Raw genomic sequence first — 24,161 nt, 5'->3', positions numbered from 1 at the left:
TTGATAATCTAGCACAGAAAGGAAAAAAAGACATTCAAACTCCAATAATGTTCTATCATGTAATTATAAGATTATAAATGACTAACGTGGTAACCCTGCAAGCGCTACAGCAGCTGAAGAGGGAAACATAATAAAGATGAGTGGTTTTCTAATTCACAAGAATGCAAATGAGACGTTACAATTTGATTGCAGGCACTTCCAGAAAATCATTAGGATCTTAGAAATTCTCTAGAACACCTAGTATAAAAACAACTTTCCTGAATTAGGTTTACAACCATCTATTAGTAAAGCTGTTCATAAAGGATTTAGCTCATGCCATGAGCTAAATATACCTGAACATTTTATTTTCTCAAGTTAAATTTTTAATGCAGGCACTGATATTCATATTTAGAGACTTAATTAGAAGCCTGGCTTTCAGATGTATTTGCTACCTGCAGCTCCTATTCAGTCCCCTGTCATGTAAGTACCTGGCTTTAAGCATCTAAGACTGAAAACCTCATCTTGAAAGCATTAGGGGTAACTCCCAACATTGCTGAAGAGTCCTTACCAGTCTCTGCCACTCTCAGGCACAACTCCTGATTTTCTACCTGGGTGTGGGGAAAACACTGGGCCAAATGCTCAGCTGGTGCAAGGCAGCTAAACTGTACTGAAATCCAGGCCATGCATATTTTGTCTGAATACAGGTTGTGTAACTGAGTCCTTTAAATGCAAATTTGCATCAGAAAAAGGACTCTGCTTAACGAAGGAGATTTGCTCAGTAAACAGAAAGAAAACAGGATGGGTGGTTTTGACAGCTTGAAACTAGTACCTTGCAGGTTAAGGTGTTTGTACTTTGTATCCACATTCATAGCCCATAATAAAGTTAAATTAAACACTGTAATGATTAATAAACTTCCACTCCTCAGATTGGACAGGTGTTCTTGTGAAAGGTGAACAAGCATGTGTAGTATTTATTATTAAGTTTGTATCCTGCAAACTTGTACTGGTCAAAATGACAAGACCCAAAATCTTGCTGGCAGCTGCATATATCCAAAACCATCCCAGTGAAGAAGTGTATTCATCTTCTTGAGGAGTAAATCAGCCTGAGAAAGCTATTCATTTGAGTAGCCAATGCAACTACTGATAGAAGCTACAGCTAGCAGTTCTTCTATTTTCTGTCCATTAGCTTTCCTCAGTTTTGTATTTTCATGAAAATGTAGTTAACTTCTCCAAGTGCCTACATTACTGAGTCTTTGCACTGGGGACCTGCACAAGTTCCATTGTCCTCACCCCTCTCTCAATGCATTAATTTTCCTTTGCATATGACTGTTCAATACTGCCTCTGCCACAGGACTGACACTGATTTCTACTATTTATTTCACAAAATTCCCTGGAATCATGTCCATTTTTTCCCCATTTTTTTGCCATTCCATTTAGATAATAAAATACTTTGGTTTACATACTTCCAAAGCCATGAATAGGACTTCATTAACTTGTTTTTCATACTGGGCATATTCTTGGTAGTAAACAAGTCAGGCTGGACCCTAAGAATGACATGCAGTTCAAAGCTTACAAGCACATAGCATTTCAGTAAAACTGTACTAATTACATGATTAAACAATTGTTTAACTCCTAACAAACACCTGGAGTTTGCATTCCACAAAAGATTAGAACAGAACATTATTCTAAGAAGTTAGCCCTCCTCCTCCTGCATCACCCTCACTCTCACTGTTCCTCTACTCCTCTGTATATAAAACAAACCAACCTCCCTTTAGCATGATGAGCTCATAATACAACTAAAAGCAAGGGAACAAGAAGAAATGCAAATGTTATGAGAGCAGCAAGAGCAGCTTTTGCTGTTTTAGAGTTGTGATGACAGATCCTGCTCTTACTGGCTCAGGCAAGAGCAGATGCCAAACCGGTATCTCCACTGGTGGGGCACGCACTGCTCTTTGAACCTTATGTAACGACCCATGTGACAAGACCAGAGACTGAAGGAACCTTCCCAGCTCCTTCACAGAAGCATGCCCTTGCACTCTCTTTGCATTTGCAGTGGGATCTCTTTATTGTCTGTGCTCTTGGGATTTTATTCCCAAAACTGAGTTAGCACTGTACAGCTACCAGTCCCTTTCCAGTTACAAAGGTAGAAAGGGTGTGACTGGCTGTAATCCATTCACGCATAGTATTTATTCGCACCATAGGCAAAAACAATCACTGAACACAATAGCATTCAGGAATTCCCATGATTAAGCATTGCTTAGGGGCTTTAGAGAAAAAAAAAAAAAGAGGAGTAAGGGTGTGTTATCAGAAAGCAGGAACAGGTTCCCCCTGTTGCTCAATGTTTACAATAGCTGAATATTTACACAAGTATTTTATGAGAGGTTTGGACCCCCCTGTTGTAAGACCACTAGAAAGCTAACAAAACCAGGGACATGACAGCTGAAAATGCTGAGTCAATAAAAGTTGTGGCATTTCCTGTTTGAAGGTGGAGGGGTCATTTCAATGAGTACTAATTAAATTTTCCTGTGGTTTTAGACCTCAGTCATCACACTTCTCAGATTTCATTGTTTCAACCATTACCATCAAAAATTACAAAAATAAAAAAAAGCTAAAAGACTCAGCAGTAAAACCTGCAGCAACCACATGATACCAAGAGCTGCAGTTTTAAGGGAATGATTTGTAGAGGAATGAGCAGATCTGTGTATCAGACAGGTTTGACTACAGACAAAACAGAACCATCGTGAAAAGTGTTAGCTGAACATACATAATTAGCTAGAAGGTGCAGATGCAGACTTAACGCTTACTTTAGGTAAAACTCAGTCCATCCTACTTTTTCATTGGCTCTTATACTATACAGACAGACTGTTACAGCTGCCTGAGACACTTAAAATGCATCACAAGGAGATGAGTCCATGTAGACAGAACAGTACTATCAATCTAAAAATCCTTTAGAGTGTCTAATATTTCAAATTGAACAAATATAGGAAATATGCTAAGACTTTCTCTTCTCCCCTACTTCATCTCTAGAGCTATGATGCCAGATCAAGAGGTTGGTGGGCTATTCATGGAAGATTGACCGCTTTGTATTTTTCCCTTGCATGACTTAGAACTGAATTTCTGTGTTTCCTGCATTACTACAAGCACCTTCAGCTTGCCGACTGACTACAAAACTTCACAGATAAAGACATTGCTGTTTCCTTGTTTCTCAATTTTGCTATCACTCTGATAACAGAAGCACAGGCGGCACATTCATTAGTCAAACAGTGGGCAATAACTTCACTGGAGAAAGGAAGCAGGGTGCAAAGAGTCATTGACTCATCCCACTCACCACTTTCCACAGTGCTAAAAAACAATGTCATGGGATACTATTTTATAGTTTCCTCAGTTTTCCCTCTGTTCAGAATTAGAGAAGAGATTCCAAGTACAGTTAGAAAACTGTCTGTCCTGGGCCTGGCTACCTGTTAACTTTGGCTGCTCTTTCAGGTCTCAGTGATCTTTGGGGTATCCAAATACAGTGAGATCTCTGCTTATCACTGCAAGCAGTCAGATGGACTAGCATCAATGTCATCACAGTGGGCCCAAGGGGGTCAGACAGGGCCAGCAACTAACCCTAGAGGATTTTGGTCCTAGGCTAGGTTTGAAACCACATATTTAGGAAAATGTGTAGCTAGCTCCAACCCTAATGCGGTCACTCTAGAGCTACCAAACATAACCAAGGATTGCTATTGCTAAGACCTAGTTTTGGATAGGTCCCATGCAGGTGAAAAATTTCCTGTAACACAATTCGACCATCTAGTTCTACATTCCTCATTGTGAGCATAGGATGATTTCTGTGTGTTCCCAAGTGGATCCTGCTCACCATAGCAAATGAAAAAAGGGCTTGCTGCTGTCAGAACTACTCACATACCCAGCTTCTAGTCACTCTCCTTTCCCAGGGCAAGTAACCTGTATCTTGCTGGCCTGCCACAGCAATACATCTAGTCCTACACCATGCTCCAGACAATTCTCTCCCATGGGTAAATTGTTCAAACAGTGCCAGCCTGCTCCCAGTTCTGGCTAAAAGTGGTTGTTGGGAGCAGGCAACTTGTCAGACTAGTTCAACTCACCTGCAGTGCTACAGCTCCCAACAGGATAGCAGGCTGGCCAGGAAACACCCCCTCAACACAGCCACAGCTGCCTCTGCTAGTCCTATAGCAGGACAGATGTGTGACAGGGTTAGTTTAATTAGCCGTGTCTTGCCTCTGCAGTGGGGTGCAGGCACAGAAGTCTTGCTTTTGTGGTTGGGAATCATGACTCTGTGCTTATGGAGTAGGAGAAAGGTCACTTACTGGCTCTTTACATTGGTACTCATGGTGGGCATGTCAGACCCTGCCTGAGCATGTTAACACACTTCCCATGTTGCATGAGCAAGTGTAGCCACTGATAAGGATGTGGATTTCTAGCTCACAGAAAGGGGGAATGATTCTTGACATTTTTCAGAGGAGATAATTTTAAGAAATCTCATTCTGATTACAGTGGCATATTGGATAGCAAAATGAGTATTTAAAGTACATAACACTTTTCCCTAAAAAATAAATCAAACTTTTTCAAGAAAGCTGAAGATGTCAAAAAACCCCATCCTTCCTGATGTGGAGGGAAGAAACACAATGTGAGCTCCAGAGCAGTTAGCCCAGGAAAGTGTTATAGAAAATTAAGAGACAATTTTGTGGGAACAAGATGAAATCCAAACAAAAAGCACCAGAAACTGGATAGAATTTGAGCAGGAATAGTTATTAATAGGTTTTATATGTTTGTGACATTAAGTACCCTCCTGGCTTATTAGCTGCACATTTCAGGGCTTGGACAGGGACAGCCACAGCTAAACTGCAGACCCTTTTATGGAAGCAGCACTTCCAAAATCAAAGGTACCTAGCATGATTCAGACTAGAAGATAAACCCTTACTGCAGACACACTCACTCAAATTGGGCTCATTACAGTGGTGACAATAAAAGCAATTAACCTAGTTGCATTGGACTACCCATTTTTCTTCCCTCTATATTCATAATTCAAAAGGAAAGCAGAAATTTCTTCACACGTTGCTGTGTAAGTGAAGATTTATTCCCTGATACAACAACAATGCACTATAGGATCAAAACACAACCTTGCTGGTTTTTGTGCTCTTAATCATGTGTCAAGGTTGCTACAAAACAACAGTTGCACACAGATGAAAGCCTGGCAACAGATGCAGGAGTGAGACCTGCACATCCCTGCCACTCAGAGCCTGTCAGGTGGCCACCCCTGCAGCTGGTCTGTGTCCTCACTGTGGTGACATAACTCTAACTTATCAGCATCTCCACCTTAGCCAGATAAGAGGTGCAAAGTGTAGCTGCACTGATCGGTGCTCCCAACTCACAGGTGAGCTTATCAGAAGCCCCGTGCAGAGCCTCCAGCAGTAACCCCAGAACAGGCTTGGCAGTAGGAGCCATGGCCAGGGGACCATGCCAGCAGGCTCCCACAGTGCCACCCAGTCACAACTGCAGTGGGCTGCAACCCAATGCCTTGATTCAAATCGGGAGCAGAAGGTTGGGCTCTAATTGTCAACCTGTACTCTTCTCATAAAAGTTATAGGTGTAAAATATGTGCCACATCACAGCCAATGTGAAAAGTATGTACAAGGAAGTAAAAAGCCAGATAGAGGACTCTTTAGTGGCCTTTTTTCCCCTGTTTCAAGAATGTCCGGTGCACTGGATGCCACTTCCTCTTCTGAGCACAGCCACATCTGTACTCACACCCACAAAAATAAAAGCCCTTGAAAGCATGTGGACAGACCATCCAAAGGGGTCACATAGCCAGCATGCACACAGGCTGGCAGCTCAGCACCTGCATGCTTTGCTGCATAGGCAATAACTAGTTATACTGCATGTGACAACACAAAGTAAGCACCACCAAAAATAATGTCACACCTGCATGCACCATTAGCATTACTTCCTGAAGTTAATCTGAAGTACAAGGCAACATTCTAACTGTACACATTCCATTGTGTTGAAGGACTCCTTTATGACCTTGCTTCCCTCTTCCTTCTTTTTAGAGGAAAAAATGGAAAAAGCTTAATTGAGGACACAAATGCCAAGTGACAATGTTTTTATTAGTATGTGGCCTACAATAACTCAGTGTTTGTTAATTTTTCAAGATCTAAAAAAATCCATAAATTGGGGATTTATTTTTCTTCTCTCTACTTTGATCAGCTCAGTCATGAAATCTAAAATCTGTTTTTTCAAATAAATGATTAAACTTTCTAAATATACAAGGAAGGGGCTCACTGGGGTTACTAGAAGCAAGGTGCATACAACCTTGGAATAGAAGTGGGTATGCAAAGCAGTGTGCTTAGCCCCATGCATCAACATGCAATTTGCTAATTTGCTGCCTTTTTTTTTTTACTTTCCAAACAAAGTAATGCTATGTCTTTTCTTGTTTGGTGCTGTCTGAGCTTGATGTTCATTCCTCAGACAGAGCAGATGGTATAGTTCAGGTATGAGATGTTCTGTTAGTTCAGTCACACTACAGCTAACTCAGAAAACCAAATATTTAGTTCTTGAAAAATTATTCTCAGATGATTAACTATCTCAGACTGTAAAGTCCAATTAACACTGCTTGGTTAAAGAAAAAGGTATAAACTGGCCTATTATAAGATGTATCTGTCTTCCTAGAGTCAGCTCAATCTGACTTAGTTCCTGAGGTGTGAGAACTTTTTATTCACAGCTATGTCAGCAATTAGTTTGCATATTACAATACCTCTATGAGCCGGTCTGGCTCACTCCCTTCCTCCACAGTAATTAATTTTGACCTTCCATTTCTTTCATTGTCCCGAATGCCAACAGCAACTTGAGTAGCCTTCAGCCGCTCGTATTTATTGCATGATGAGCCACACCACTGATAGATTTCCTAAAATAATGGAAAAAGACACATTAGCTGTAGGATTCAAAATAGCAAAATTATGAAACTTAGTTAATAATTACCTTACTGACTTTAAACCACCAGAACATTAGTGAAGCTACATCTTTCAGAAATACATTCTAGAAGAGATTTGCTAAGTCAGATACATAGATGTGATGTAGTCTCAAACTGTACCAGGGGAGATTGAAGTTAGATATTAAGAAAATTTCTTCACAGAACAGCTGAATAAACATTAGAATAAACTGCCCAAGGAGGTGATGGAAATACTGTATCTGGAGGTGTTTAAGACTGGACAGGCACTTTTTGCTGTAGTCTAATTGACATGGTGATGTTTGGTCAAAGATGGACTCAATCTCAGAGGTCTTTTCAAACCTAACTGATTCTGTAATATGCAGGATAATTTCATAATGTAATTTAACTTCCACTTATTAGGAGATCACTTCATCTCAGAATAGTCAGAGTTTTGGTTTGGCTGAGTTTTATCCCAACTTCAGACAGCTTCATCTATTTAAAGAACCTGAAACTCCTAAATTTCTATCGCAAATTTTATATCAGAAGTTCCTCTTTATGGCACTCATCTGTGCCAAGAAACAAATTAATTTCAAAATCTCAAGGAAAATCTTGATTGTATGTGTAACTCAAAAGTACAGTTCGATCTTTCAACTCAGTTTTGGTTTTCAAGACTTTTGCTCTGGAATGATATTTGCTGCACATTCTCCTGCACAAAATCAGATCAAATAGATGATGTGTTTTCAATAACAAGTCTTCTTCACTGGGAGTCTTCTCTTCAGGATACAGCTGATACAATGTTCATAAAATTTATTAACCTCAGATTAATGCAAGTCCTTACAACTATCATCACAAATGTCTTTATAAATTGCTTATAAAGATTTACAGATCAGGAATACACAGCTTCTCCTTTCCAGCAGAAGACAGACATACACCTGATCCCCTTCCTGCCTCAGGAGCTGACTAAAATAAAGACAAGAGACACATCCATAAAAGATGCCTCCACTGAGGAAGCACAGCAGCTAATATTGATGCCATTTGCATGTGCAAAACAGTGCTAGTAGTTCCAGTATTTACTCCTCACCAGTTTGGACACAAAAAAACCCCTCATACTCAGTGATATGACTGTTCCCTTCCTTTCAGAAGCATCTTCAAAGAATGTTTTAATCTTCATCAGGATTACACCAGATTCCCAGAACTGCATCCCCTTCAACTTACAGATATTATGCAATGAAAGCTGTGAAGTTTTCACCTGCATTTACCAACTTGACTGTAGGCTTAAGAAAAAACAAGTTGCTTCCAAGTTCTGGTTTAAATACTGTCAGTGTACTAAGACACTAAGACACTTGTCTTCAGGTCTGAACCTTACCTTAAATCTGACTTTCCATATTTCTCCAGAAAAAGATACTGTTCATACTGGAGGACACAGAATTCTCAAAATAATTGCATGTGTAGAAAGTGAAAAGTTTCAATGTGAGCAGAGGTTTTAGTACAGTTGTTATTGCTGTCTTCTCAATTTTGTGAGACTTTCCACAACACAAACTTCTCAGTGTCATTCTCATTTTGGCCTACCTTTAACTAATTGAGCTTATTTGTAATTATATGAGAAAGCAGGAGTCTCCAGTGATATTGCAGCAATAAACAGGCAATCTTTATTTCCCATAGTATATAAAAGCAGTAAGGTAGAGAAAGAAGTCAATAGCTGCCTCACCTCTTCAGCTAGTTTTCTACAGCCTTACCTCACTGTGGATGCTGCAATTTGTGGAGATTACTTGTTCAGAAAGGTTAAAAGTTCAGCTTCACTTGTGCCTGTCAGGCTTCTCTAAGTCTTTTGGCAAATGGCCATACAACCTCAAACAAGTAGTCACATCTACAAAATGAATCATATTTTCTGTACTGACCACAAAGGATACTGTTAAAATTGTCACTGAAAATTACAAAGACCTTTACTTCTCAGACAATAAATTCATATTTTCTTTTCTTAGCACCTGCATGGTACACTGGACCCAAGCTACCCTGCATTCAGTTTATTCTCCCTGTTTGCCTTCAGTCATCAAGTGACTAAACTGAGCTGTCCTAGAGTCCACTGGCTCTAGGCTTCAAATCAGCCTGAGGAAAGACAAAGACCTTTAAAAAACCTACAGTGATGGACTTCAGATTTTTAGATTTGCAGATTTCATTATTTTCCTTATGGAGTCCACGTTCCCACAAAATAATGTAACCTAAGACTTTAGTCATAACTAAAATAAATACAAAATTTTATTAGCTGTAACTTTGAGAAATCATAGTGGTAAGATTTTCTTCTGCTCCACAAAAAAAACCCAAAAAACAAAACAACTTGGATCAACAAGCAGTGTCTGAAAACGTCCTTGAACTGGATTTCACAAGCTCCATCTTCCTTGCTTATTTTAAAAATACTGATTTTAAAAGCTAGAGGAACAAAAATCTGCTTCTCTTCAGCACCAGAGAATAAAGACACCACTCTTTATTAAAAGCCTGAAAGCTAAACTTCATGTACTCTAAAATCTAATAGAAGGAAATGAGCAACCACAAGTCATGAAAGTGTCCCAAAGTATATAATACATTACTATAATTTTTATGAACACTAAACAACTATCTTAAGCATTCAAGCTTTCAGGAGCTTAGATTTCATTAATTTTCTCTTCTGAAGTAAAATCATCTCATTTTCCAATGTATCTAATTTTGAGGCTTCGAGGTAGAGCTGCTCAACTGGATATTTACAAGTTTGTCTTCCTCATATAAAGCCTATCCATTTTAACATCTAGGCAGATTTGGTTTTTCAACAGTTTCAAGCCAGAAAAACATATTTAAAATTTAGAGCCACTTCTTGACAAGTTTAATATTTAGGTCTACATTTACCTGAAATACAGTCAGCTAATTATCTAACCGTGTCCAACAGACTATTGAGCTTTTGGATTGTATTTTAATATTCATGTATTTACTTTTAGACATGTAAAGTACTAAACTATAGCCAAAATATTAGCTTAGCTCACTCAGTGCTTTCACAATTTCTCAGCTGTACAACACTTTGACTATTTTTAGGCTTGTTTTGCTAACTTTATTTTGAATTGGTGGACTGCCAAAAATGTTCCCATTAAAATGAAAACAGACTTCAAGTGTTCACTCTCCTCAAAATAAAAGAAGCTTCATTCATCACTAATTCCTGTGCCAAGCCCAGTTTATTTTCAGAAGTTTGTACTAGCAGTATTTGTTTTTTTTAAATCTCTCAGAGTTTGAGGGAGATGCTATGGAAGAAAGTTATTCTGCCACCTTACATTAACAATTATTGATATCAGTATGCTTGTCAAATCACAGAGGGACATCAAGTCTAACTCTTAGCCCTTCACAGGACCATCCCCAAGAGTCACCATGTAGCTTCTGGCCCACAGAGTGGCCTTGAAGAAGTCACATTACAAATGACTCAACATTTAGCTACTAGACAGAACTGTGCAGCAGCATAATTATGCATGGCTTGTTTAAGTCTGAGCAAGAGCACCTTGGCACTTTTCCCTGTATGGAAGGGGACAGTCAAAGGACACCACCCGCTTCAGGCCCAAATGGCATGTAGAGCAAGAGAAGGAAAAACAAGCAGAAAAAGTCACTCAGTTCAGAAGTCACATAAAAACCAATTTTTCCCCTTTTAATACATAGCCACCTCTGTGCTCAACTTGCAGTCTGCTCAGTTTGGAGGCAAATGAAAATATACTTGCATCCTGTCGTCTTTTCTGTGGACCTTAGCTGGGATAGTCACAGCAAAAGCCAAGCTTAAATCCATGAAGAACTCAGTTTTGCTCCAGTTAAACATGTCCTAAACACGCAAGTGTTTTAGACCCATATATTTTTTTAAATACTTAATAATTTTCAGGCTCCTACTGTAATTGCTGATTTGCATTCTCTTACATGAAGAGACATTACAAAGCTAAACAAATTAAATAGGCTTCAAAATACTAACTTGAAGCAAATTTGTGGCAAAATTTCAGTTTTGGTAGAAAATAACAGTGAAATGTTTAAGAGATTCAGTCTCATTAATCCTAAAATACTAAATTAAAGCTTTCGCTAAGGAAAGCAAACAAGCTGGTGTGCCTCCATTCATTGTTTGCAGGCCCTGATAAACCCTAAAGCTGTCCACCTTTGCCTGCATCTACATCAGAACACGCTCCCAGAATATAGCTGCATCTCAACTGAAAAAAAAAAAAAATTACCACTGAGTTCAGAGACAGCTAAATCTATAGCATGTCAACATGACATAACTCATGTTGACTTAATGTATGTCCATCAGGACGCTGTCTTCTATTCCTCTAAACTACAGCATTAGGTGCAATAGAGGCACAGCTATAAAGCAGAGGGACTAAGGTCTTCAGCTAAATCTGCTCACTCCTGTGACACACCTTACTACAACCGCTTTACCCTCACAGCTCATAACAAAAGGGCTGAAAAACCAGAAAAGAAGGTTTGTAAAGTTATAAATGCTTTAATTCCTCCCTCCTTTTTGGCTTAAGCCGCTTCTGTTCAGACAAATAATCAAATCATAGAAAACCACTGTAGTGATTTCACAGCAGGTAAAAGAAAGGCTGAATGAGACTTACAAAGAAAGGGGGGTCAGAGAGAAGTTGTGATGTTGGGAGTGCCCAAAGGAGCTGACACTCCTAATGCTCCCCTCCTGAGGGAAGTATTAAAAGAAAGAGCAAAGCTAGAGTCAGATGGAACATGCATTAATACTGGCAAATCTTTTATACATATCATTCTACTATCAAAATAATTATCATACACTCAACTAAGACTCCATTCTCTTCACAGTCATTAACAACCAGCTGTTCAGATAAGGCATGAGCTCATTATAGCTGAAACTATTATTTGCTAAACTCTAGTCCCTTAATTAAAGTTAACATGCTTAAAAGAAAAAAAAATGCCAATACAAAACACAAATAAATTTGGAAAAAAGTTTACATACTAACTGTAAGCAATAGCAATGCTTCCTATGCCTTCAACTCTAGCTATTTGTGGAACAATTGCACATTACCTTGGTGTTCATATTTCAAACACCAAATTATTGGAAATAGAGAGCCCAGAAGCAAGAATGTATAGCTTTTTTTAAGTACAAAATGTGCTAAATCAAGAAAATAAAGTCCAAATAGTTGGGAAAAATAGCTAACTAAACCCATTTTTTTTCTACGTATTGATGATACATATTAAGAAGAATGTTTGAATTCAACAAGCTTAGCATAGCCTTCTGAAGGCATTAGTCTTCTTAAATTATTCAGGGAGGTTTTTTCCTGTCCTGATTGTTGAATTCTTGATACAGGCAGGGAAAAGAAAAACCTATTTCACATATCCATCAAATCTGTCTTTGACATTTGTTGAAACTGCAATACAGTAAACCATTGAAAGTTGTGGAGTTTTGATAATCCAAAACAAACTCCGAATTCATTCAGCTAGACTGCTGCTGAGGCAACTGTGAGCCTGGCCCTAGTATAATGACAATAGTGACTTTGTAACCAGTCTTGGGAGTCTCCCATTTGCCTCAAATGGAACATACTTTCAGACTAAAAATAAGTCAGATACAGCAGAGTCATGCACTTAGTACATTCATTTTTCCTCTCACCTGTTTTGCTAGTATATACTAGGAATAGGTACTGTTGTAACACAGGGCATTAATGGGGGAATACCAGGAGGGTATTAATTCTAGGTAACAGCGGCTCAATCAACAAAACATCTGGATTTCCTGCAATATCAGGAAGTAAACTAACTGAATCCTTGGGCATACATGTATGCCCCATCCACCTGAAGCTTAAGTGATGGTCTGTGGTCCAGACATTTTTCTGTGTACAAACAGGGGTGAGGGGAAGCTTTCCAATCCATAGAGTATGTAGGAAAAATCCATACTCCGAATACTCTAATTGAAATGTGGGGTGGGAAAAGGCTTAATTTTTTTTCCATCTGATAACTTTGAGACTACAGCAACTCCCAGAATTGCTGGAGTTAAAACTATTAGAGTTGTAAAAGTAATTGGTACACACAATTACAGAAAAATTAGGTGCTTTCTTACCAAGATACACATCATATAAATATAACAACAGTTTAATGCTGTTAATAAGTGTACAGAGTTAATAAAGAATGAAAGCACTTTAGTTCTTCAAGCTCTGCTACTTGTTTGGCAGCTTCCTGCTATAGCACAAGCAATAATTTAACTCTCAGCTGGGGAAACTGGAGAAGAGGTTAGTTGTAGGAGAAAATGTGAATAGAAAAACATGGTGGAAAAATTACCTGAGTCATTTTTTAGTACTTAGTAGGGAAAGCAACTAAAACGTAGTGATGAACTGTAAAATGCAAGAATCTGTTCTACCAGTCCTGTTTATTAAACAGTGACTTTATAAAAGCAGTTAATATGCTGACTGTGAACTGTTTTCTCTAATGGAAAAGAAGCAAAGCCACCTAATGCTGGCAAGAAGGCAAGGTGATCAGAGGCAAGCAAAACAACTGTGCTTATGGTTGCAATGTGATGGTGAATCATACTCCCCAGTCATAATCATAAGCAAGTATGTGTTCCCTTTTTTTTTTACAGTAAAAAGCAGAAGTTACTTTTCTTTTTGTAAGCATAACTTAATCTATACCAAGTTCACAGCTTTTCTGAAAAGCATCTGTCATAAAAAGCCAACCTTTTTGATTGATACATTTTTTTCTAGTATCTGTGCAAGGCAGCATTTTTTCCATCTTTTGACATCTATATTATGCCAGGAGTTTAATTAGAAACATACTGACAGATACATGACCACAACAGCTCTATTCAGAACTTTTGAGTTCTAAGACCGTAATTTTCATTTGGATTCAGGGAGCCCTTAAAAAGTACATACATTAAATGCTAGATAGCACAAGCTGTTGTGAAGAACACTGCAGGCTCTTAAATTTCAAACCAGCAACTCTTGGCTGTTTACAAATAAGCACCAGTATAGGAATGGGAAGAACGGACAACTGAGTACAGTTTACCTTCAGTCTTCATTTAGTTTTTATAGTATCACATTACCATCTATGTTCTTCCTTTGGCAGAAGGGTAATGTTTCATCTGCAGAACTTTTATTGTACTAGCAAAACTTTTCAGCTGCAATCAGACCCAAGCTCAAAACTGATTAGTAGTTATCAACATCCCTCCTCACACCCTTATTTTAACAACTGCCTCTTAATTTCTTTGGGGAGGCTGAGCAGTGTGCAGCCCCCTCCTTGCCCTCTGCAATCATTTAGCTCTCAGCATTGCTGCTGCCTCCCATCAAGATATGAGTCAAAGAGAATCAAGTCTTACATTTTATAAAGCTGTACACAAACAAATGCACAGAATATTTTTGCTGCTCACTAAAGATACAACTTTAGACAGCCTTCACACAGTAGAGCTTCCCAAACTGAGTTAAGAAGCTTTCAATAAAATCAGCTGATCACTTCATGTTGTTTTATTGTATTGTTACTCCCATTATTTCTGCTCCAAGTTTTGATAACTAAAAAAGTTATCAACACATCTCAACATTCCAGTTTTGTAAGTCACCACCATACACCAATGCACACAAGGTGAACTTCACAATACTGACAACCTTCCTTCCCACTTTAAACCAAGGGAATTGACAAATGAAATGAAAGTATTAGTATATCTTATCAAAAACATACATATATAAAGTACATTTAAATATGCATCTAGATAAATACTAAAATAGCCTGTGAAACTGGGTGTCATTCCATAAATGGCACAATGATTCCTCTTTTTCCTTGCCTGCTCTGGTCATTTACCATGCCCTCCCATGCTCCTTGCTGTTCTGAGAATTGTCTTGGAGATGGAGGAAAAAGGGATGTGGCTAAGGGGAGGCAGCTGGAGGATGGGGTTACATAGGGAGAGCTGCATCTGGAGGTACAGAGCAAGGCCAGACTGTTTATGGCTGCCAAGAACTACCAAACCTGTCCTGGTGCCTCTCAGATGGGAGACCAGGAATAGTTCAGGACAAGATGGAAACTGTGGCAGAAGATGACAGCTTCTGGGAGGACTTGAGCAGAGCTATGCCAGGCCAGGACACACTAAACAGCATCTGACAAAGTAAGGTGTACTCTACTCCATGCCTTCTCAAAAATTGCCCTGCACATGTCTTGCCTGCCCTGTCCCAAAGGCTCCCTTGGGGGAGATCCCCAAGTTAATCAAAGGGTCTGGCACCCCAGGCACTCTCCTGGATCATGCATTGTATGAGAACATCAGTGTGGTGGCCAACACACTCAGTTCATATTGTTATAGAAGACTGCTGGAATAAAAGGCTTCACACACTACCCACAGCTAATGACTGCCCTCATATCATGGACAGTGTTTTCTCTGCCTTCTGCAGCTATTTTCCATTTTAAGCCAAGAGAGTTCAAAGGAGACAAGATTAGATCTGGGCAGGGTATTTGAGGATCTGAAAACATGGTTTGGTAATACATCAACCAAAGGTGCTATGTGGGTTGTGCACATGCACGTGGGATCCTGATGATTTCCCCTGCGAGAGTGTATTTTTTACCACACCCATTTATCTATGGGCACTTTACTAGACTTGCACATCTTCATCTTGAACTATGTCATGCATTGCCTTTGCACCTCCCACATGCATAGTCTCATTTATATAATAACCTATGATGAAATTACTATAAATGTGTGGATGCTGAAACACCTTGTCAATACATCCAAGAAAACCTATGCCTCTTAAACAATTGACATGACAAGACCAAGAACTGTTATGTGATTTGACCAGCATTTCACATAGTGGGTTTAAAAAAAGAGATTCACATCTAATCTTTCTTCTTATGAAGGCACAAGGTTGCATTGCTGCTTGACTTCTGTCTTGTCAAACAGGAATTCAGAAACCACAGTAACGTTATACAAAAAAAGTAAAAAGCTTGCGGCATACATGCAGTATTAGATAAAGACGCTAAAGCAATATTACATTTCAATTGTTTAGTCACAGCCCTGTCCTCTCAACAAATCTCACCAAAATGCATGAGTCCCAAATTATATATGTAACACTGCAATATACCCATACTGCTTTTCATCAGCATCATTTTCATGTCTGCAGTGTGACCTGAGGAACTAGTCTAGGTAAACTAGGTAACTGCAGCACAATAAGGGTCAGGACAAGTGGAATTCATAGAGTACACACAGTTCCACAGGGTGGCAATAGGAGGTTACCTCCAGAAAACTCAAGCCCTATTACAGCCTGAATGCAAAAGCATCATTTTCTAGCAGTGCTTGGTTCCAACTGTGCCACCTCCAGTGGGTTAACTCCAAAAGGGAATAGATGATTTGAGCCTTTCATGCAAAGTGACATTGAGAGGTAACTTTGGATATTGATCACCTGGCTGTTTCAGATGATTAGACCACAGTGACATTGGAGAAATAGGATAATGTTTGAAAAACACTGGTTGGTGCTTCACCTGAAGGTTGTGAAGCTTAATAAAAATCAAAGACATATTGGTACCAAGTAACTGTATTGATTATCTTCCACTGTCATACCAGGGGATGCTTTTCAGAGAAAAAAGTCAAATGTGCAACATGAGTTCAGAAGAGCTCATATAATTTTTCAAAGTCAGGGGAACTCTCAGATCCTGAAGTAGCTCACCACTTCCTTGTGAAACACTACAGTTAAAAACAACTACAGATAAACACGTTTTCTTTCACATGCTTTCCATTTTATATATGTGAGCAAATCAGGTGTAGGAATAATTTCAAACTGGTAACTAGCATCTAGTGTGGACTACATCCCAGCTGCTACTTTTAGTATCAAAGTCTTCATATGTATTCTGAGGTGACAGTACTACACTTCAAGTCATCTGAAGTAAAATCATCTTCCCTTCTCTGACCATAGTCTTCTGTGCTGTCTGTTTTCAGCAAGAAAGCCTTGAAGCAAGTATTCCTTCCCAAGTGATCTCTTGAAATATTCAACTAGTTTTATAACCACTTTTGCAGCTATTTCTTTAGGGTGAGTTGTCATGATCAAAGTTTCATGACTGTGAAGAAATGCTCATAATAGAAAGGTTCAATTTGTGTTCTGCTCTGAACATTAGCACTGATCCCATTGAGCTGGTAGATAGTGCCAAAGTCAGACTGAACTTGCTGTGAACAGCTTAAGCTATTAAAGCATCAGTAATGAAAAATCTCAATGCCTTGAATGAAGAAGTGACTGTTTCTTGCAGGGTAATCTGTGTGTACTTCAGGAAACATTTAGGGCAGTTTCAAACCTTACAAGTTGTATGACAAATTGATTTTTCTAAAGCAGATTCTTTCTGTCCTTTTGCATGAGTAAAAAAAAAATCCGTTTTGCACATTAGGGGATGATTCAGACCTTACAAGGGATGCTGCATCTTACTTTTCAGTGTATTTTGCTCTAGGAAACACTTACAGTTCCAAGGTCAATAATGAAACAATCTCCTTTGTTGAAGCTGGTCCAGGCCAGGGGGACTTCTGTGGCTCTTACAACTCTCCGGCCCTTGATATGCAGCAGCCTCTGGGCACTCAGATCATTAGTAATAACATGATTAAATCCAGAGGCAACACCACCTGCCTGAATAAAACAAAAAAAGCAGTCAGCTTTATTTCAGCTTGATTCTGCAAACATACTTTTCTTTGCTACAGATGAGGAGCTAGCAGAGGAAAAAATCAGTTTTGCAGAGAGAAGCAAATCAAAATAATCTACAGTTTAACCGTGTAGACCACAGACCTGACACTGCTGCTGCCAAATGCTCAGGTGTGAACCTTTAGCCAAGGGAGCAGATGTTACCCTGCTTCAAAGGGTTTTCAGATGAACAGGGAAAGGGAAAACACAATTTACAGCACTCATGCATTCTCCATAGGATGAGGTAACAGCAAACACCACTATTAGGGGAAAAGTCAGTAGGTTGTCAAATAAGGACTGAGGAAAAACAGAGAAATATGCAGCTCCTTTTTAAGTTTTCCAAACTTGAATCTCGGAGGTCCAGGTGGGTTTAATCCCCAGTTATCTGTAGAGGGATGGGCAATTCCACAGCAGGTCTGTAATTTTACAAAACAATTATTTGCAACTCGGAAGGCAACCTAGCAAGGAGTACCAAACTGGGGAAGCAAGACCAAACTGTTGATTTACAATCTGTAAGTGTAAATATAAGCATAATCCTGTAAACAGGCTTGGCTGTCTGCCTCTGTAAGGCAGTATTCTCCACTCCTCTGGAAGACCCAGACTTTGTTTTGGAACAGAAACTACCTCTTGAAATCACAAAACAAAAAAATAAAATTTAAAAGTTTGGCATGTGATTGCCAAGCTCTTTTATGCAAGCAGAGTTAAAAGCTTCAGATTGGTTGTTTAGACTGTGAGAAGTTACAAACCTCTATAATGGGAAAAAAAGGCTGACTGAGCCACATCTCCCAGATCTCCTAGTGAGATTCTCAAGAGATACATTACTTTATTCTTAGAAAAACCCACAGATGTTGCAAAACAAAAAATTCTCAAATACTCAGCTTCTATGACACAAGGACACTGACACCACACCTTTTCAAAATATAAGATTTTTGTGGAAAGTATTTGGGAGGTTTACCTACTTTAAGAGAAAAGATTGCAGTAGGACTGCAAAAGCACCATTTTTAGACTCAATGAGGTTTTTAGTCTTTTACACCCTGTTCATATTTCTAACCACTTGAGTACACTGGGTTCTGCTTTTGAGCATGATGATTCAGTCTACAACATAGAGGTGATTTCCATGAGATTTAATACTTCCCAGACTGAGTCCCTCCTGTGAGTTCCCTTAGACATATTAGTGTGAAATCTCATGACCACTTTATTTTGGGGGAAAAAAAATAATTGGGAAAAGCTTTCACATATCATAAGGGGCACTTGCAAACTAGCTGCTGCTTTCTCTACAAGCCCTGGGACTCCCTGTAGTTTAAGATGGGTAGTTCAGATCTAAGCCCATGAAACAATTAAGTAACAATTTTTAAACTCCCCATTTAAAAGAAAAACGCTTGATTTTTACCTGAAGCACAGTGTTACATGCAAATTTAGAGCACATTTTTACAGTCTTTACCTTATATTTAATTCCTCCTTTGAAGTAACCCACAAACTCAGTAGACTCATATCCTTGAATTTCTCTACTCTGCACAGGCTTTCCTCCTAAACAGTCGTCCATTTGAACAGCAAAGATAGCTGCAGCTGTGCTTTCATCCTGGGTGCATTCTTTCCCTGAAATAAGAAGAAATATTATGTCTATAAAGCACTAATATAACTGAATTCTGTTAGAGGAATTGTTTCTGTGACAATTGGGCATTGCCTTCAGCAGCTTGTACAACCAATGTTTAATGTGGCAGCAAAGTACTACATTGTAACCTTGTACCACCAAATATGTGATCTTCAGACCATTTCTTGACTAGTAGAACTGCATTCGTAAGGAAAAAAAGTGGAAAACCAGCAAAGTTTGTGCCCTCTGAGCCTCTTAAAAGAATATTTTAATTGAGTTTAACATAGCAAGTGTCAGCAGTAATGATGTTTGGACTTTGAAGTGCAAAGACAAAGGAAGATCATGTCAAAGGACTGTCTGGATCGTAAACTACATTTTTATGCTAAGAACAACTCACCAAGCTATAAAGCCAAAACAATTCAAAGGCACTCCTCTTCACACTATAATGCAAGAAAGATAGTTTGCCTGGTATAGCCAGGAGAAAGAGAAGCAGTTTTGGGGCTCAGATTTTTGCTTCATGAGGTCACACTGTTTCATACTTTTAAGAGATTAGTCTCTTCCTGGTACTGTACCAAAACGGCCTCTTTACCTAGTGGTAAATGGCCTAATCATGCTGCAAAACAGGCTGCACATTAAACCAAAGATTTTAACCTGTGCCTATATATTTTGAACATTTTGAGCAATTTTCTTTGTGTCAAGAAAAGCTCAAATACAGTCAAGCCTCAAAACCCTCAGATTTCTCAGTAACCTTAGGAAAAAAAAATAAGAAAAAGCAAGGTCTTCCATTTAGTTTTCGTTTTTCTTTCCAAGTAAGAGGGAAAAGTGGTATACAAGCAGCAGTTCTCAAGAGCAGCTTCTCATTTACATTAACCATTTCCCTGCTTCTAGGTGACTAAGTGGAAAAACAGCATAGAGTCCAGACAGTACGGACAGAGATACCTCTCACAGGTTGTGGAAGCACAGAAGTGTGTGGTGAGGTGTTGGTGTCAGGAGGCTTGCCATCAAGGTATTAGGAAAGAAAAAAACATGGGGAGAGGAGGGACAGGAATGCCTAAGAACATCACTGACCTCGCTCATCTGCTGGGGAGAATGAGTACCCTATTCATGGCCCAGCAGTGTGAATGTCCCAAGTTCCCACCAATAGCTGTGCTGCTCCCAGGAGCAATGCTATCACTGCCAACACTATGGCTTTTGTGGAGACACAGGTGATATGAAAGCCTCCAGAAAGCACCAAGGATGAAAAAGGGAAGGGGCCCAAAGAATAATGGAGGTAGGGAAGAAGAGTATTAGGCCTTCCCAAAAATGGTGAAAAAAATAATTATTGAAAGCAGGATGTAACACAACAAACTCTGTAAAAAACCCCCATCACTCAATGATAGAAAAACTTGCTATGTAGCAATATACTTTCTCAGACCTGGGTACCATCTTCAAGCTGATGGCAAAGTTTTAGTGGTTGGGGGGGTGTTTTGTTTGTTTCCTTTTTAATAGGGTTATTGATATCCATTAGGAGCAGATCCTTCTGATTTATTGCTTGCAATTACATAACAGGGTTCAGGGTTGAGGAAAAATGGTTTTTGAACAGTGTTAGAGATAAGAGTTACTACCAGGCTTGGACTCACTACTGCTATGAAACTCCATTTTAAAAAATCAAGTGGGCATCAGTCCAAGCATAGATTATTCAAGTTTATATGAAAACCAGATTTCCCTTATAGTCTGAGACACAAAGATCTTTATAAAATAAGACAGAATATAGGAAAGAGAATAAAATTTTATCAGACTAAGTCCCAGGTCACATGGACAGATCTTACAGTTGCATATCTGGGGACAAGGGTTAAAAATTAAACAAACACCATACATGATTTTGTTAAAGACATAAGTGGAGTATAGCCAGTCTTATTCCCACAATGATCATCATACTGGCACAGTACACACTGTTTCCTCTAGTGATGGTTTCAAGTCCAGACAGCTCCCTTAGGATTAGTAGTTTAGCTACTACGGCATCCGTCAAGTGTCAGTACAGACAACAGAGCTGGGATATTTCAGCCAAGTTAAAAACGGATACAGCTACCACGACACAGATCCACACTGATTGCTCAGTCATGCCAACACTGTTGCAGCACCAGAGTTAGCTTGCTCAGAAATCATCCAACCTCGACAGCTTTTCACTGTATGCGAGATATTTGGTAAAACAGTGGCTTTCCCACAGGAAGCTTCATGATGACAGAACAACTGTTGAGTCATTTTAACCCTAGGATGCCAACCACAGCTCAAGACTGTCAGTACATCAAAGTCACAGACCATCCTCCCATGGTCTACACCTCATTCTAACCCCTTGAGTGTGCCCAAACAAGGTATTAGGAGGACATTTGCCAATATATTATAGGAAAATTTGAGGTTCTGCTTTTATTCTGCATTTGGACATCTTTTTTGCTGAGGTCAGAATCCATTCATGCTCAAAAGCCACCCTATATGGCCCCCACAATAAGACACCAGAAATAATGGGCAGGAGACGAACTGTGTCACCAAATGGTGAGGTCCTTCTATGCATCTAAACCCAAAGTCTGCAGGGTTTCCATCTATCTAATGTCACAAGAATTCTTTCTTTACATCCTGAAGTCTCAGTGACAGTGACTGCTGTAGCTGTCCAGAGAGAACTTATGGGAAGTCTTCAGAAAGACACTACTACAGTTTACCGGCCCACATGTTATACACGCTGCTCATGGGGAAAAAGTTTGGTATACATAACAGCAGTGCAAATCAGTTAAAAATACCAAAATGATTCTATGTTTCTTGCCCTGGATGTGATTGGCCCTCCCCATACATCTTGTTTGAAGTTCTGATCTCCTGTTACTATTGAGTGCAGCAGCATTTGAGATTCTCTGCCCTGGTACTGGAGTATCTTGCAAACAGGAAGGGATTTCCCAGCAGTGAGCCACCCTACTGCCACCCTGCCAGCTGCACAACAACAATGGTTGCCCAGATCACCTGAAGCCATTTGCAGTATCTGGATATCACATCAGCATCAAATGTGCATCAGCATGTAGAGCTAAAGCCCTCTAGCCAACAGCAAAGAGGTTTTAATTACTGCAAGCGGCAGCCACTGTTTTGCCTTCACTTTCAAAGAGTTGCTGAGTGCTTACATAATTTCCTAGGAAATGTCTACTATACCTTATTCAACATAAGTAGTTCTAGCTTCTTTAAAGAAGGCCTAAACAGCCAAACCCTGCTACTAACTAGCTACACTGCTGATAGAAGAGGCTCTGCCAGAAATTCACTCACATTGCCATCTATGATTATACTCTTGACAGAGACAGACATTATCCCACTTGCCAGCTGGAAAACTCTTACAACATGCAAAGCTAAACACACGTCAAACACTCATGCAGAAGCAATCCCAGCTTTATCTGCTATTCTTTTTTCAATGCATGCAAAAGTACAATGAGAACAACTGCAACTCAAACACATTAATGTTAATACACATAAACCTATATAGTTATGGGCATTGATTGATTGCCTACAAACACAAACTTGATAGTGAAACAAGAAAAAAGTAATAGGCTTCTGGCAACTACACAGCAACCAGTATGGCTAGATGACTTGGTGGTCAGACAGGGAAGTCATAAGAAATCTCCAGGAGATGAGAAAGTAACATCCTTATATCAGACTTCTATTTTCATGTTAAGTGTGCTAGCCAAGGTGGAAGGCAAAAGACATCAGTCCAGTTCCAGTGTTCCCAGTAGTCTGTCAGACTGATATTAAAGAGGTTTTGCAGAAAACCTGGTGACTTTGCATCTGGTCTCTGTATCAGTCTAGCTGAAAAAAGCAACACCCAGACACAAACCAGGGCAACAACACCACAGGGAGATGGCCAAAGGGAAATTTTCATCCAGGTGGAAACAAAGGCAAGAAAATTCTTCATGCAAGTGAAGGCAAGATTCACTCATGAATGTGTTGGGTGCACCCAAAACTTGACTTTAACCCCTCAGCATTTTTCCAAACTAACATTACAGATTGAGCAAGTGTTCCCTTTTCTGCCGTACCCCACTATCTCACCACTCAGGCCCTCAGCATCAGAAGGGGTGAGGCTTGGCATCACCCTGATCTTTGGGGGCAGCCCTACCTCCACCTCCAGCCAGAGGGCTCACACCCACTGCCCTTCCGAGAAGGGCAGGGAAAATCCTGGGCCCACTGCCCTGGAGCCCAGCACGAACGTTCAGCAGCAGGGGCGGGCACGGCACAGCTCACCCACGGCCCTGGTCCCGCCGCCCGCTCCTACCCAGCCAGTAGTGCAGGCGGAAGGCGACGCCGCCGCCGCGGCGCTCGGTGTGCAGCACCAGGTACGCGTCCCCCACGAAGAAGTCTCCGTGCCGGCTGGGAGGCACCGGCACCAGCTCCAGCTTCTCGACGCGCCACACCTGCAGCCCGCTCTGGCGCCCGGCCTCGGCGAAGGCCGGCGGGTGCCTCTCGGGAGTCATAACGGGACTAGGAGAACAAGCGCTGCGAGAGAACCCACACCAACAACGCCGCGCGGGGCGCGGCCCCTTATATAGTGCCCGGCCGGGGCGGGGCGCGGCGCGGTGCGGTGCGGGCGGCGGGATGGCCCTGTCCCACCCCTTTACAGCTGCTCCCGGGACCAGCTGAGCTTTCAGTTATTCGTTTTTTACATGCCCGCAAAACGCACGAAGCGTCCTTTTTCCTTCTGTGCCCAACGCCGAAGCAGGGGTGCTATTTAAAAAAAAAAATCAGCCTCACTCACTGCATGGTTTCTCTATTCTAAAATAATAAGTGAAAAAACAGTAGAAGTCAAGAAAGGAAAGTACAAGCGGGCTAACACCAGTATCCACGGGCGTTACAGAGCTGTGAGGTGTGTTTCTATAACTATCACATCTGGCTTGTTTCTGTAAGATGTTCATACCAGAACACAAAGAGTTTCTGTAGCTTGCACTTGAGCTGAGCTCTTTTTCACCCCGGGCTGGAATGGCAGAGCACAGCTCTCATTCACCCAGTAATCCCACTT

At 40.2% G+C, this 24,161-nt stretch overlaps 1 protein-coding gene across 1 annotated transcript in view; it reads right to left on the bottom strand.

The window, feature by feature from the left end:
* Positions 1 to 23,676, bottom strand: part of SCIN (scinderin) — a 48,515-nt gene extending 24,839 nt beyond the window's left edge. Inside the window, exons 1-4 of the mRNA XM_071560815.1 lie at positions 23,421 to 23,676; positions 18,995 to 19,149; positions 17,341 to 17,502; positions 6,752 to 6,901 (exon numbers count right to left, since the gene is read on the bottom strand). Coding sequence (XP_071416916.1) covers positions 6,752 to 6,901; positions 17,341 to 17,502; positions 18,995 to 19,149; positions 23,421 to 23,619 — 666 coding nt within the window. The 5' untranslated portion in view covers positions 23,620 to 23,676. The remainder of the gene's footprint in view (positions 1 to 6,751; positions 6,902 to 17,340; positions 17,503 to 18,994; positions 19,150 to 23,420) is intronic.
* Between the last annotated feature and the right edge of the window lie 485 nt (positions 23,677 to 24,161).

This window comes from Pithys albifrons, chromosome 7 (assembly GCF_047495875.1).
Source record: "Pithys albifrons albifrons isolate INPA30051 chromosome 7, PitAlb_v1, whole genome shotgun sequence".
In the NCBI taxonomy this organism is placed as follows: domain Eukaryota; kingdom Metazoa; phylum Chordata; class Aves; order Passeriformes; family Thamnophilidae; genus Pithys; species Pithys albifrons.
Note: the sequence above shows the minus strand (reverse complement) of the source record. Positions and strands in the feature narration are given on the sequence as shown.